This window comes from Sminthopsis crassicaudata, chromosome 1 (genome assembly GCF_048593235.1).
Source record: "Sminthopsis crassicaudata isolate SCR6 chromosome 1, ASM4859323v1, whole genome shotgun sequence".
NCBI classification, from domain to species: domain Eukaryota; kingdom Metazoa; phylum Chordata; class Mammalia; order Dasyuromorphia; family Dasyuridae; genus Sminthopsis; species Sminthopsis crassicaudata.
The window spans coordinates 67,363,208-67,379,340 of record NC_133617.1 but is presented as its reverse complement, the minus strand read 5'-3'; the positions used below and the strand labels follow the sequence as shown (position 1 = coordinate 67,379,340).

At 35.5% G+C, this 16,133-nt stretch overlaps 1 protein-coding gene across 4 annotated transcripts in view; it reads right to left on the bottom strand.

The window, feature by feature from the left end:
- CATSPERD (cation channel sperm associated auxiliary subunit delta) overlaps positions 1 to 16,133 on the bottom strand; it is a 100,342-nt gene that overhangs the window by 48,254 nt on the left and 35,955 nt on the right. For 2 of the 4 annotated variants that reach the window (XM_074308675.1, XM_074308685.1), the window contains exons 6-11: positions 11,976 to 12,043; positions 11,211 to 11,324; positions 10,175 to 10,258; positions 7,411 to 7,561; positions 4,645 to 4,740; positions 3,004 to 3,086 (exon numbers count right to left, since the gene is read on the bottom strand). In XM_074308675.1, coding sequence (XP_074164776.1) covers positions 3,004 to 3,086; positions 4,645 to 4,740; positions 7,411 to 7,561; positions 10,175 to 10,258; positions 11,211 to 11,324; positions 11,976 to 12,043 — 596 coding nt within the window. The remainder of the gene's footprint in view (positions 1 to 3,003; positions 3,087 to 4,644; positions 4,741 to 7,410; positions 7,562 to 10,174; positions 10,259 to 11,210; positions 11,325 to 11,975; positions 12,044 to 16,133) is intronic. The other 2 variants (XM_074308695.1, XM_074308705.1) reach the window with 2 other exon arrangements.

The following is a 16,133-nucleotide window of genomic DNA, read 5'->3' as shown; positions in this document are numbered from 1 at the left end:
AATAAGTTATGGTATATGAATATAATAGAATATAATTGTTCTATAAGAAATGAGGAGAAAACTATCTTTGCATATATTTTGAAAATATAAAATTATTTTTTTAAATGACAATCAGGTTGATTTCAAAAAAGGCTTGAAAGACTTATTGAACTGATGGTAAGGGAAGTGAGTAGAACCAAGAGAACCACTGTGATGGATTTGGTTCTCCTCAGCTATGAGGTAAATCAAGGTAATTCCAATAGACGAGAATATAAAAACAATGAGAATTATGAGGTGAGTAAGATCCCAACAAAGAACAGAGCTTTAGTAGCTACATGAGCCACAAAGAGGGGCTTTGACTGAGAGAGCCTGAATTACTATAAACAATCTGAAAGCCAGCTACTCCCTGAGGAAAGCAAGGAGGAGCACTGATAAAATTATAAGGGATCCTTTTGATTTTGATTCGGTCTTTTGTTGGTTAAATTCCTAGCAAAATTCTTTATATTGATAAAACCATCAGATCTACTAAACTAATCAGAACACTGAATTATGATGGCAAGCCCTGATCTATTCCTATTATAATCCCCACCACCACCCCCAAACCAATGTTTATTAAGATTCTAATTCCTTTTTAGGATTAGCCTGCCAGTCAATGGTGTGATCTCCTGTTAAACTCCTTTTTAGGTATTTACCCCTCCTTTTGCTGTCCAAGGTTCATTAAGAACTTGCCATGACTTAATGGCAGCTTCCTCCTTAATGGCATCTTCCCCTTGGTTAATTATAAATTCTACTAGGTAATTTAGCTCTTGTCTTTCTCCTTGGTAATTGCTAAAAATTCCATATGAATTTAGGTTGCTGTTAGTAAGGTAATAAAATCTTTGCCTCTTGATTTGGAAAAGGTCTAAGCTTATAAATTCTTTTTAGATACCTCACAACACCAGCCCATAATTCCAGTATATTCTTGGGATCCAAGATCCTGAACCCCAACAAAAGCATAAGGGACATTTAAAATTTTTTATTTTTATGTCTCTTGTAACTTTTGGCTAACTGAAAACTTTTCTTCTGTTAATATTAGCTGTAACTGACTAAAATCTGACTCATGAAATAAAGGAACACTGACATTCCCAAGATAATAGCCAAAGTATTTAGTTTTTTGTTAGCTCTCCTAACTAACTATTGAAATTAAGATTAGTTTACTTATGGAATTTGTGAAGTTTATTTCCTTATGGAATGTATGAGATTTTGATTCTAAATTTATTCCATTTTTATGATATTGAAGGAAGCATGGGATTTTGGATGTATCTTTAATTTTTATGACCATGTAAACGATTGCAATATGTAAAAGAATTATTTTTCTGACAATCTCACATAATTTTGGTATAAGAGGCCTGGCAGAATCTTAATGATTGTTCATACAATTTGTTTTCCCTGAGGCCTGAACTTATGTTTCAGCATAACAATAAAACTTAAGTTTTTACCTCTATAATTTCATATATTTTGGCAGCAGTTACCTCTTGTGAGTTCAGAGAGGAGATCATTCTTGCATAACAAAAGAGACTATATACAAGACATATATAAAACACACAGGAACATTGTGAATGTGTATGTGTGTATTAGAACAGTACATAAGCCATACAGGCAGATTATATAGGGCATGAAGGAGAGTCATATGTAAAAAGCCTGTAAAGGTAAGAAGGGGCTACGTTAGGAAGAGAAACCATACAAAGGAATGTTCATTTTATTTTAGAAGGAATGGAGACACACTGGAGTTTACTGAATTTGTACTGGTATATTGGAGTAGAGAGAGACTTGAGGCAGGTAGGTAGACCAGTTAGCAGTTTATTGCACATCCAAGCTAAAGGTTTGAAAAAGGATGATATTTGTGTGAATAAAGATGAAGGGGTGTATACAAAAGATGTTGTGGAGAAAGAAATTATAAGACTTAGCAATTAATTGGATATGTGAAATAAGCAAGAGGTGTGAAGGACAAACCTATGTGATGGAATAGCAGTTCTGCAAGATGAGCTGACCCAATATTATGTTGACAACAGAATAATGACAATTTATTTAAGTTAAGTAAAATCAACAAGCTTTTACTGAGTGCTTACTATATGTCCTCAAGCATTGTGCTAAACCAGTAAGATAAATACAAGTAAAAAGAGATAGTACTTGCTCTCAATATTACACTCCAATAGGGGAAGGTATCATTTAAAAGGGAATATATATATATATATATATATATATATATATATATATATATATATATATAAAATAAGTATAAAGGGAATATAAAATATATAATATATTTATTATATATATAAATATAATATATATTTATTATATATATATAAATGTGATAATTATTATATATATATAAAATAAATATAATGCCTACAGTGTACTAGGAACAATGAGATTTTAGAAAGATGATCTCATTTGATCTTCACAATAACCCTGTGATGGAGGTGCTATTGTGATCCCCATTTTAGTTAAGGGAACTGAGGCAAACAGGGTCCCTTAGCTAGTATTTTAGGTCAGATTTGAATAAAGATCTTTGTGACCAGTGCTTTTTGCACTGTAATGCCACCTAGCTGCTTTTAAAAGGAAACTCTGGGCAGCTACTTGGTGTGCTGGTCCTAGAGTCAGGAAGACTCATTTTTGGAAGGTTCAAATGTGGCCTCAGACATTTATTAGCCACGTGACCCTGGGCAAATCACTTAACCTTGTTTGCTTCAGTTTCCTCATCTTTAAATGAGCTAGAGAAGAAAATGGCAAACCATTCCAATATGTCCACCAAGAAAACCCCAAACGGGGTCATGAAGAGTCAGATCTGGTTGAAATAACTAAATAACAAAAAGTGCAAGTACAAAGGAAGAAATGATTTATCCATGGGTATATGGGCAATGAGTATTGGACTTCAACACCATGTCTTGTATATATGCCTAGAGATCAGCAAATGGTCCTTGAAAAGACCAAGAGCTGTCTCCTACTTTTGTCTTTCTCTAGGAAAAAAAAAGTACTTACATCAATTAGAGAAGTAGATAGCAATCCCAGAGTGCCATAAAAAAACTTTTTACTCTTGGTTAGAAGTGCCAATTCATTTTCAACTAGAAAAAAAATATATACAGATATTATTTTTAAATTTTGAATATTTAAAATAAAACCTGGAATAATGAAAAAATAATAGTCAAATCTAGGCTTTTCTGATACATTTCCTATTTGCTACCAGTTTCTTACATCCTTAAATTCTTGACAATAATTGTGGGGAAGCATGATTGTACAATTAATTGGTAAACCAAGTCCTTGGTTTTAACACCTCATTAATGACCCCTTTTACTGTGATCAGGTCCTGGCCCTTTCAAAAACATTTTTTTATTTGAATTAAGGCTGTCTGTGATTTACATACCTCTAGGAACAATTTTAAAATATTAATTTTGAGAGAAATGGACTGGTATTTGGTATAATCAGAAAAATATTGGGCTTTGGAATAAAGAACCAAGTACTGCTGCTTATACTTGTATGACTTGAGGGAAGGCAAGTAATTTTTTCTTTTCTTGGTCTTAGTTTCGTCATCTGTAAAAGGGATTAAATTATCTCCAAAGTACATTTTAGAATAAATGCTTTGGTCAATGGAATGCTTACTAAAAAGTGTGTCTTTACCATGTCCTCATGTTTATTTCAAATAGGAATTACTATCCAGCCATCAGAAGGTTTGCCTATTTTTAAAGCTGGAATATTGTACCAGATGCATTCGAGTTCTCTCAAATTCTCAATCTGTGAATTTATGATCCTAAAACCTATAAAGCCATTTCTGGAGATCACCACAGATAAAATACTAGTAATCACTTGGCACTTGATGTGGCATCCTAGGCATGGAAAGAATTGATGCAAAGGTGTGGCTATGGAAGATGTCATGTAATGGAAATTCTTGTCAGGCTAATTTGACTGGCATGCAGAAAGCTTAAAAAAAAAGAAAGTGATATGCATAAGACTAGAGAGGTAGATCAGTGCCAGATGAAGAAGAGCTCTAATTTCCAGAAGAGACAAGTTATTGGAATTTTTTGGGTAGTGGAGGGACATGATCAAACTGGTTCTTTAGGGAAGAGGCTGGAGGCAAGGAAGACAGTAGAGGCTATTGGAGAAGACCAGGAGAAAGCTGATAAAAGCCTGAAGGGTGGCAGTTGCGTGAGTGAAGAAAAGCAAAGAGGGAAAGGAGGAGGAATAATCAGCAAACATTTGACGATTAATTGTATAGGAAGATGAAGAGACAGGGAAGAGCCAAGAGCCAAGGATTATTCCAAAATGGTGAATCTGGGTTACTTAGGATGACAGTGGGGCCCTTAAAAGAAACACACAAAACCCAAATTGGCCTGACTCAATTCCTATGTGACTTCTCCAGGCCAAAGCAAGAGTAAGATGTTAAAGGAAGTAGGAAATGTCTCATAGTCAACTAGGGCATCCTGGATCTGTGCCTTGCCTATGGCTAACACCTAGTCTGAGATTGAATGTCTACTAACTAGCTATTTGAGGACAATTAAAGCTGTGAATTTCTCTAAGCCTGGGGGAATTTCATGTGCCTCACTCAGAAAGACAAGATGCCCTCTACATTCTAAAGAATATAATTCCCATAGGGGATTGGGGAATGGGGTGAAGGGAGGTACCTACAGCCAGTAATACTGTAGACTTGGTTTAGAGAATGTGCAAGGGACTCGTACTTAATGCCCTTATCATTTTTAATAGGAATCTCTTCCACAAGCTGACCTAGAGAAAAAACAAAAAGAAACATATATATCAAAATAAATATTAGAAGGTGCTTCTTAGGAGAAAAGCTATAGTCAAAAGACAGGGTTTTAAAACTAATTTTGGTAACTCTACTCCAAAGAGTTACATACATCCATGATTCAATTCAGAGAAAATAATATTGTTGTTCAGTTTGTTGTTGTTTTGAGTAAATTAGATTGGTTTCTTTAAAAAATTTCTGGAGGGTTACAATTTGTATGTACTTTTACTTGACATTTGGTATAAGGTTATATGATGCTTGGGACACAGCAATAAATCAGCTGACAGGCCACTGTTTTGAAACTTACAGAATGATAGCATGTCATTGTAGTAATTATTCAGTGAGTTATGCATTGAGCCACTAGCCTAGTAGCCACCTCAGTTCCCCTTTGCTTTCAAATGGTTGAAGTTTTCTTTCTGGCCACCAGAAGTCATTCTGTCTAAAGTATATTACTCAGCTCATAGTCATAAACTGTTGCACAGAGCAATTCAAATCAATATTGGTGAGTCTTGAATTTAAGGTGGAGGAAAAATTATATAGTTTTCAAAATATCAAAAATATGAAATCTGAGCTCTCCCAGTATTCAAACAATTTAACAACAATTTCCAAAGAACTTTAAAATAAAGTCTTAAATAGAATTCTGAAATAGCAAAGCCAACAAAAGATAAGGGTCACCTAAGTCCAAGATGACTTAGGAGGTCAGAAAGAAAGAACTTTGAGTTTATAGATATAAAAAATTAAAAATTCATCTAGAAAAACAAAAGGTGAAGGATATCAAGGGAATTTATGAAAAAAATTTATGAAAAAAAAATGTTCAGGAAGATGGTCCAGTTGTACCAGATCTCAAATTGTATCTTATGATACAGTAATCATCAAAACCAGTACAATAATCATCAAAACCAGTACTGACTAAAAAATAAGAGATAAATTAGTGGAATACATAGTGGAATTAGGTATATAACCCATATAGTAAATAACCATAGTTATCCAGCACTTGATAAACCCAAAGACTCAGATTTTTGACGAAAGAATTGACCATCTGACAAAAACTCCTAGGAAAACTAGAAAGCTGTTTGGAGGAACTAGATATGGACCAACATTTCATATAGGTCACTGAGCGAAGAACAAAGTGGATAAATGATTTGAACATAAGGAGTGATATCACATAAGTTGAGTGAACATGTTAGCTCTATGGATAAGAGAAGAGCTTATGACCAAATAAGCGATAGAAAGGATCATGCAAAGTAAAATAAATAATTCAGATTATAGGAAATTAAAAAGTTTTTGCACAAAGATGCAAACAAAATTATAAGGAAACTGAGGAGAAATTTCTGGGATGAAATTAATATGTTGAAATGCAATAGAAATAATAATTTTTTTGAAAACTATTGCTCTTTGGTTGAAAAAAAGGAACAAACAAAAACTCAAAACAACTTCATTGGTATTAAGTTGGGATGGGTATGGATAGATACTAGTTGTTCTGAGAAGGATCTAAGGATTTTAGTCGACCACAAACTCAGTAGATATTAAGTCAGTAGTGTAATGTGGTAGTCAAAAAGGAAAAATGATACCATAGTATCACTGTACCATGTCCTCCTCACATCTCATTTGGAATATTTGATTTGGCCTTTAGTACCAGAGTTTTAGGACATTAAGCTGGAGAGTAGCTAGAGAAGGGCAACAATGATGGTGATCAGCTGCCAGTCCATGACACATGAGGATCAGCTGGAGAAACTAGGTATGGTTAGCCTGGGAAAGAAAAAATTCCAGAGGCACATGATGTCTGTTTCTATTCAAGTAATTTTTTTTTTTTTTTTTTTTTTTTTTTTTTTTTTTTTTTTTGAGGCTGGGTTTAATTGACTTGCCCAGGGTCATACAGATAGGAAGTGTTAAGTGTCTGAGACCAGATTTGAACTCGGGTCCTCCTGAATTCAGGGCTGGTGCTCTATCCATTGTGCCACCTACCTGCCCCTATTCAAGTATTCTAAAAAGGCAGTAGTGGTAATGAAGCATATTCCAGGGGATGTCAGGAGAAGCTCTCCCAGAGTGGAAGCAGGGGACCCCTGCTATCTGGCCACAGCAGCTGCAGCCTCTAGTCTGGTCTGCCAGGGTGGCTGTTACTTTCATGTAAACATGACCGGACGAGATAACTGCCCAAGCCCTTCTTGACTCTCAGATTCTGTGATTTTATGGTGCTCAGTGGGGCACATAACCACCAGCAGCTCAGAAGGAAAGCTCCAGGGAGTCAGTACCATTGCCAGAGACAGTTTTACTGTTGATTTTCCCCCTGCCCAGAATAGTGCCTTGCTCCTTGGGAGCATTGACTAAATGCTGTTTAATTGAATGCCATTTCTCTGACACCCAAAAGTTATTTGTTCATTAGCAACTGAAATATTTCCAACAGCAAGGAAATTGTCAAGTAATTCTACATCCTTGAGTTTAGGAAGATACTGTTTCTCTGCTTATACCATCATCTACCAAATCAATCCATCAAGTCAGTCAAGAAGAAAAAAATGTTTCTGTGAAATGTCACTAGAGACTCTTGTTGAATTTCAATGAGTTCATTTCTTTCTAGAAAATATAGTCATCATAAATCATTAATAACTACAAAGAATCTATAATTTTAAAGAATTACTATTATGGTAGCTCACCACAGTTATTTGTGAAAAACAAGTGTTTTTCATCCCAAAGAATCAAATAACCTTTTAAACCTGAAAGATTTATGATGTTCATATGTCCTGACATCTCAAAAGGTATTCCCCAGCTTTCATTTAGTGGGGGTTCTGTATAAACAAACCTTCCCTGAAAGAAAGAAAAAAACATAAAATATTATTTTTAGAAAATCATGGAATTTGGATGATATTAGTGAGAATCAAAACAACCTGGAAGCAGAAATAAAAGAAGGAAAGATGTTGTCTGAAGCCAAAAATTGCCTCTAGATCTTTGTTGTTGTGAACCAGAGCTTGAAATGACATAGAGCAAGAAGGGCTCCCTAAATAGGCACACAAAGAAACAGTTTTTCCCCCTTCCCCTTTCTATTCCTCTCCCCCTCCCCCTTTTCCCTTTCCTTTCTCCTTCCACTTGCTCTTCCTCTTTCCCTTCTTCCCCTTCCCCTCTTGTTCTATCACTTCAGGACAATTTTCTTTAATTAATTTTTGTATTTTTTTTCCTCATAGTTTTGAGGTAGTCCAATTATTCTTAGGTTTTCTTTTCTTGATCTATTCTCACATTTTCTTCTGGGTTTTTTCATTTTTTATATTTTATTTTATTATTTCTTGTTCTCATAACTTTGCTGGTTTCTCAACATTCAATTCCAATTTTCAAAAAGTCATTTTCTTCTTTAAGACTCAGGATCTCTTTTTCTTCTTGTTTTTCTTGGGTTTATCTTGTTTGTTTTTAGTTCCTTCAATCTCATTTGATTTTTAAAGTCTTTTTTGAGTTCTGTGAATTCTGTAAATTCTTTTTGGGTAGATTATCATTTAACATTACCCTTTCGAGGAGGAGAAGCTTTTTTTAAACTTCGGTTATCTTCCTCTGAAGGTGAACCCCGGTTTTTCCTGTTCTCTTAGTAACTTTCTCCTTTGCTACAACAGGGAATAAGAGGAAGGGGATGCAGGAATCCAGAACTTATTAGGGAGACCACCTAGTTGCCTCAGAGAGGAACAGATTTAGATTAGAGCATGATCCATGGAACTGAACCTACTCTGCCTGGTCCCTTCCAGTGGGACATGTGCTGTGGTTTTGTCAAAGGATGTAATATGCTGTTTGACATGATCAAGTCAGAAATTTGTTTTGCTTGACCAGACATATTTGGTACAAAGTTATTTCTCCCTTCCCTTCAATAGGAGAAGTAACAGAAAGAGAAAACACTGTCTTAATATTGTTTCCAACTTCAGACACTTAATTCTTCCTAGCTATGTGACTCTGGGCAAATTACTTAATCCCAATTGCTTCACTAAACAAATAAACAACAAAACTAACCATACTTGAGGACGAAATTTGTGGTTGTCCTTAGTTTTATTCCCCTTTTTCTATTTTGGCCCATCTTTCACTTAAAAAACCCCAAATCCTCCTACTCCTGATCCAGATAAATGGTCAGTTAAAATGTAAAAAATTACACCCAGATTCACCGTCTATGTGTCATCCTCCACTCTTTGCTCTTTCTCACCACCAACATCCAAACTATTGCCAATGTCTGCTGACATCCCCTTTTCAATATCCCTCCAAAAGGCCCCCTTCTCTCCTCTGACATAGTATCATCCCAGTGCAGCCCTTCCCATCTCAGGCCTGGAATCATACAAGAGCTCCTGGTGGGTCTATAGGTCATAGGTATCTCCTCACTCCAGCCCATGATCCACTCATCCATCCCAGTGGTTTTCCTAAAGCACAGGTCAGACCTATGAAGTAAACTCCAGTGTCTCCAGATTAAATATAGAATCCTCTGTCATCTGAAGCTCTTCATAACCTGTCCCCATCCTTTCCATCCTTCCTAGACCTTCACCCCCCTTTGGTAGCCCCCTCCCACCACCAAATACTCCTTCCCCCTATCCCAGAACACTTCTTTGATATTTCTCATACAAGACTCTCCATCTCCTGACTCCAGATATTCTCTACTGTCTGGCTGTTCACCAAGCATGAAATGCCCCCTTCATCTTCCCTCCTCTCATTCTTGGCTTCTCGAGTCCCAGTTAAAATTCCTTCTTCTCTAAGAAGCCCTTCCTGATCTCCCTTAAAATTAGTGTTCTTCTTTTGTTGAACATATTCAACTTATGTTGAATATAGTTTGTCTGTTTAGTTTTGTTTGCATGCCATCCCTCCCATTAAATTGTTAGCTCCTGGGTAAGAGGAACTTCTACCCTTCTTTGTATGCTAGCACAGTGCCTCTCACATAGAAGGCATTTAATAAATGTTTACTGACTGAATGATTTTGCAACCCTAGTAGAAAGTAGAATTTACAAGAAAGTGTAGAGAATTATACTGGGTATTTTTAAGTTATTAACTATAGTAAGTCCAGTTTTCCACAGTTGTTCATGGTTCTCTCTAAGCCCTCTTGCATTTTTGGGGGGCAAAATAAAAGCTATTCTATAGCCTATATTTGCATTATTACTTTGAGTGCATGAATGAGATCTGGGTCCCTCTACACTCACATCCTTGGAGATTTAGATCCAAGCTTTCTTGGAGAGTCTCCAAGAGTAAATTTTGAGTGGAAGCATAATAACAAAGAAATAGTTATTTTTAGGCTGCTCCTAAGATTGGGTCCAGCCTATGCGATCTTGAAAGCACAAAACCATGGCTGAAACAAGTTTCATCCTTCAAAAGTTAACATGAAACAAATGTACAGATGCAAAATTCTGAACAATTTTGTTTGCCTCCAAATACATTCAAATGAATCTTTTCAATCAAAGAGAAACTCACCACTTTACCGTTCCTTAAGAGCATTGAATATTTGGACATGGAATGAAAGAAAAAGAAACCTTCCAAAATTCCATCAAGGGTTTTCTAAAAGAAAAAAATAATAAATGACTAAAGAGTGTCAGCATAAGGGCCTAAACATGAATCATATGCACTAACACTTATAATCTAACTCCAAATTTCCCAATCTGCTAAAATGAAGTAAAGTCTCATCTCAAGGATCTATTTTGTAAATGAGCACAAAATATAGCAATATAAACAAGCAGGCCAACTATAAGGAACAACAATAGAATTGCTAAAGGGCAAAGGAATTCATAAAACTATTTGTAAAGTAGTGAAGAATTTTGTTCTTTACAGGGAAGACCTCCAGGCATCTTACTAAAACTGAAAAAGAAGGTGAGGGAGGTGAGAAAAAGACTTTTGACATGTCACTTAAAAAAAAAAAAAAAAAAATCAACCCCAGACCCAAAATCTGTGTATATGTGGCTCTGGAAGAGAAAGACATCTTGAATATATTCAAGGCATAGAAGGCAGTATTTTAATTAAAAAGATCAGTCTAGGTATAGGATCATTGGATCTTGCTAGGCCCTTACATACTGACCACTTGACCACCTAGTTGCCTCACAGAAACAGATTTAGATTAGAGCATGATCCATGGAACTGAACGTACTCTGCCTGGTCCCTTCCAGTGGGACATGTGCTGTGGTTTTGTCAAAGGATGTAATATGCTGTTTGACATGATCAAGTCAGAAATTTGTTTTGCTTGACCAGACATATTTGGTACAAAGTTTTTCTCCCTTTCCCCCAATGGAAGAGGTAATAGGAAGAGAAAACAGATTTTTGTTCATTGAAAACAAGGAAATTATTAGTGTACATGTTCTATTCCTCCCAATTAAAACGGTAATCTCTTTAAGAGACTGTTTTTGATTTTATTTTTTTGAGGATTCATTTCTTAATACAAAGTCCCTTGCACAAAGTCAACAAGTAAACAACGTTTGTGGAATTAAATTAAGTTGAATTCTCACCCAATTTAACATACCATTTGTGGTAACTCTAATTTTTCAAAATGAAATCCCAGACTATTTGACAAGTACACGTGTGCTTGAGATATATGCTCTCCAGTTGTATATGCTAAAACAAGATTACTTATAGACTGAAAAAAATAAGTAATTTGGAGGGAAAAAAAAGATGTGATTACATTAATATCAAGTAATTCCATTGTTTTATTTATGTTTCTCTTCTAAGGCCTAACAATCTCTAGCCATCCACCATGCTGCTTCTTAAGTAATCTACTAATGTCATTGACCCTACCACTCCCAAAGCTTTCTGGGTTCCTCACTAAATACTGAATTTATAAATTTGTGATTTCAGTATTTAAAACCTTCCACAATGCCTGACCATGTCTCCCTTCCTATTCATTAATCTCCATGGGCACCCTCTCAGTGTTGAGCAAACCTGTTCTCCCTGTTTCATACTGGAACTTCCATACTATTTTCCTCACATTCCCCACAGAGCTTCAGGGTCCCTCTTTCCTCAGATTTCTTCTGGAACTCTGTTCTGACATTTCCTGAGCTCTTGGTGAACTTTCCTGAGGCTCACAGGGATCTCTTCAAACATTCCCCTCCTATTCACTGTAAAATTCTTAAAAACAGCCTGTAGTTCTATCCTAGCTTTGTCCTGGCATCTTGTATCAAAGAGAGATTTTGTGATTATTTGCTGAATGAACAAACTAATGAAAGGTGTGTGGCTAGATCATTTAGTTGGTTGGTCTCACACTAAAGAAGAATGAAGGTCTTGTACTTACTGTGCAAGAGTAATCATCACTATAGCAACAATACTCTGCATAAATATTTGTAAGGTATTCACTTGTGTCTGAAAGGGAAATAGGATATAAACTTGAAACCCAAAATTTTTAAAGTTATAAATAAAACACTGACATACTTCTTCTATTGATAAAATAGTCTTGTCAGTGACCTCTTTAAGGCCAGACATGTGTATATGTATAACTAGAGTTAAAGCGGTTTCTGCCTGACTCTATTTCCTTAGATCTGAATGTTATAACCCTGAATAATCCTTTTGTTTTTGGTAGGTTCATTAATTTAATAATAATATAATAATATGATTTACTAATAATGTATAATAAACACACTAATTTAACAATGATAATAAATATTTAACAATAGTGTTAATAATAATAAATACACATATAATTAAAGCACATAAAATAATACAATTAAAAACAATATGATACTTTAATATAGTATTACAATGGATATCATTCTGCACATCACCTAAAAGCTCTAATATATTAACCCACTTGTTTGCTGGAGCTCAGCAACCCAGCTGAGGAGAGGGAGGAGGATGGTAGTTAATCTCACATAGGATTCTGGAGTGTATCATAATTGCCCAAAAATCAATGGAAAGCACTTTCAACAAGAAGTTATCAAAAGAGATTAGACAAAACTCAATTCCTACTTTCAAGGTGCTCACAATAAAAGAGAGATGTGATATATACAAATATGAATTTTAAAAGTATACATGATAATATAAGTTTATGAAAGATCCACAGCAGGGGCCATGCACCGTCTAGGAGGTGAATGCTGACTAAAAAGTTTCAGTGAAATTTTCATGGTGGAAAAGTGGCATTTGACCTGGACTTTAAAAGGATACTTATGATGGGCAAGTCAGACAGAAAAGGAACAAGTCCCTAAGCCACTATCTCCTTTTCCTTTCTTTTGAGCAAGAATTAATCTATTAACCAGTTTCTTAAGGGCTTCCTGTGGTTTCTGTTCTGACATCATATTGAAAGTCAAATTAGAGAAGCACATAGAAAACATAATATTTTTCCCCTCCAATAGTTTGCATTTGGGGGCAGCTAGGTGGCGGAGTGATTAGAGCACCAACCCTGAAGTCAGTAGGATCTGAGTTCAAATTTGATCTCAGACACTTAACACTTCCTAGCTGTGTGACCCTGGGCAAGTCTCTTAATTCCAATGCCCCACCCCCCAAAAATTTTACTTTATTTTTTACCTAAGGCAAAATTAACATACATGGAACAAGAACAAATTTAGCCTCTTTCTTCTGCTTCTTACAAGTTTCTTGATCTTCTTTAGATCACTTTGGTTTCTTTATCTCTAAAGCTGTGAGACTCTGATATTACTTCCCTTATTGAATCAAAGCAATATAATATAAATGTGAGCTATTATTACTCACACTCTTCTACTTCAAAATACTTGACTTTTCACCCATTCTCTTGCTCCTTCTGTTTCATAGGAAGAGGTTTCTCAAGGCTTCCCCCCACTTCTTAATCCACTTAACTCTAGAATCTTGAGTCCCTCCATACAGCTATTAAGCTATTAAGAAATCATAGACAACATTGGAAAGAGAGAAATTTCAATTGAATGATGACGTTGAAAGCCAGATTTGAGAGCTGAAGGGAATAAAAAAAGGAAGGAAGAGGAAGTGCCAACTTTAAGATGAACTTCCCAGAGAGTTTAGCTGCTAAAAGAAATATAAAGAGATACCTAGCAAGGATGAAGTGAAGGGTTTTTTTTAGGATGAGAGAAACATGGGCAGGTTTGTATGCCGTAGGGAAGTAGTCAGTAGACACTGAAGAGAAGTGACAGAGTGGAGAGGATGGGGGCGCAATCTGCCAAAGGAGACAAGATGGAATGGGATCACCTGTCATGTAGAGGGGATAGCCTTGACAAGAACCCCCTCTTAATTTGAGACCAGAGTGAAGGAAACAGCAGCAAAAGGCTTTTGGCTGATATAAGTGAGAAGATAAAATGAATGGTCTTTCTTTTTTCAGTGAAATATGAAGCAAGCTTTTAAGTTGAAAAGGTGGAGGGAAGGGGAGCCATGGGAGATTTGAGAGGGAATGAAAAATTTTGGAAAATCGATGATGCTGAATGGAACAGTGAAATCCATTAGGGAGGTATAAAATGGATTTCCCTGCTGCAGCAAGAGACTTTTGTGATTTTCTCAGCTTCATTCAGTAGCTGTCACTTGCATCTAAGACAGGAGATGGTGGGAATAATCCTAGGCTGAGGCTTCAGAAGACTAGATCTTCTTTAGGACACGGGAAACCTCACCCGGCCCAGACACGGAAAGGATTGACAGGCTGATAGGCTAGGAGAACAAGCAGTTCAAGAGAAGAGGAAACTATTGAGTTGAAATTGTTGAACAAAGAGTCAAAATGGGCAAGCAGGCAACAAGCATTTATTAAGAATTTATATGGCAGGCACTGTGCTAAATGCTGCAGATGCAAAAAGACAGATCCCAATCTCAAGGAGTTTACCTCCCAATTTCTTCTTGTCTGCAACCTTTGACATTATCAATCACCCACTTCTTGATACTTTCTTCCCCCTAAGTTTTCCCAATACTACTTTCTCCTGGTTTTCCTCCTACCTTCTAACCACCTTTTTTCAGTCCCCTTTTGCTGGATTTTCATCGAGATTGTACTCACTAACCGCGGATATCCCTCAAACTCATCAGCTCCCATAAATTTAATTATCTTTATGTAGATTTTCCAATACCTATTACATAACTTCAACTGGATGTCTCATAAGCATCTTAAACTCACCATGTTCTTCTCTTCTTCTAATTTCCTTTTACTGTTAAGGGCACCATCATATTCCCAATCCCCCAGGTTCACAACTTGGATGTCATTCCTTACTTTTCCCTCTTTCTCACCTATCATAATTTGTTGCCAGTGCCATTTCACAACTTTTCTTATTGAAGTTTCTCTTCTCTCCTCTCCTCTGACCCTGACATCCTCTCCAATTTCCCCCCAACCTGGTCCAGGACTTTACTATCTTACTTCTGGATTATTTCAATAACCTGCCTGGTTGGTCTCCTTGCCTCTAATTATCTCCTTACTTCAGTCCATCCTTCTTTCATGTTCTTCCTAATGGGCAAGTCTTAACTATGTCACATACCTCACTTCCCACCCCCACTCTCAATAAACTCTAGGGATTCCCTAACACCTCCAGAATTAAATAAAGAACCTTCCGAACCTTTCATAACATGGCCAACTTCCTACTTTTTCAGTATTCTTATATTTTACTCCTTTTCATGTATTTTTTGATCATTGACACCAGCTTCTTTACTGTTTCCTGGCTTAAAAAACAAAAAACAAACAAACAAAAAAAAAAACACTTTCTTCAGGTCCCTACTAAAATTCCACTTTTTACAAAAAGCTTTTTCCAACCTTTCTTAATGCTAGTTCCTTCCTTCTATTATTTCAAATTTTTTCTGTATATAAAAACTTGCTCATAGTTATTAAGCTCTTAGTTCCTTGATAACAAGGATAATTTATTTTTTATTTTTTATTTTTTTTGCTTTTCTTTGTATCCCTAAGTCTTCTTAGTACACTATTTGTTGATTTGATTTAAGTTGATTTTAGGAAAACATTTAGTCTCCAATTCTGAATTTTTTCTTCAAAGACAAGTATTGAACATAATTTTTACTTCACTGTAGCCAAATACAGGGTATATTTAATTTGTCTGCATTCATTTGTGAGGTTTTAATACTTTTAACACATATTTTTAAAGGTGCTATGCACAGCTGATAAATATGTATACACTTTTCTATTCCTATTCATTAAATCCAGATAGTTATCATATATAATTTTTTAAAAGTTTTTAATTCTTATCTTCATTTTTATTTATATTTTTGTTAGATTTACCTAAGTCTGAAAAAAGCACATTGGAGGTCCTAAGTATCATGATTTTTATTCTATATCTTTTTTCTCTTTAAATATTTAGTTGCTATGCTATTTTGTGCACATATATTAAATTTTGGTATTATTTCATTTTTAGGAGCAATCTTTCAAAAAAGTCTTTTTAACTGCTGCATTTTCTGAAATTATTGCTATTCCTATTTCTTTGAGTATGCTAACGTAAATTTTTTCACAGCTCCTCATTTTTGTCTATATAAGAATGTTCATGTTTCAAATGTG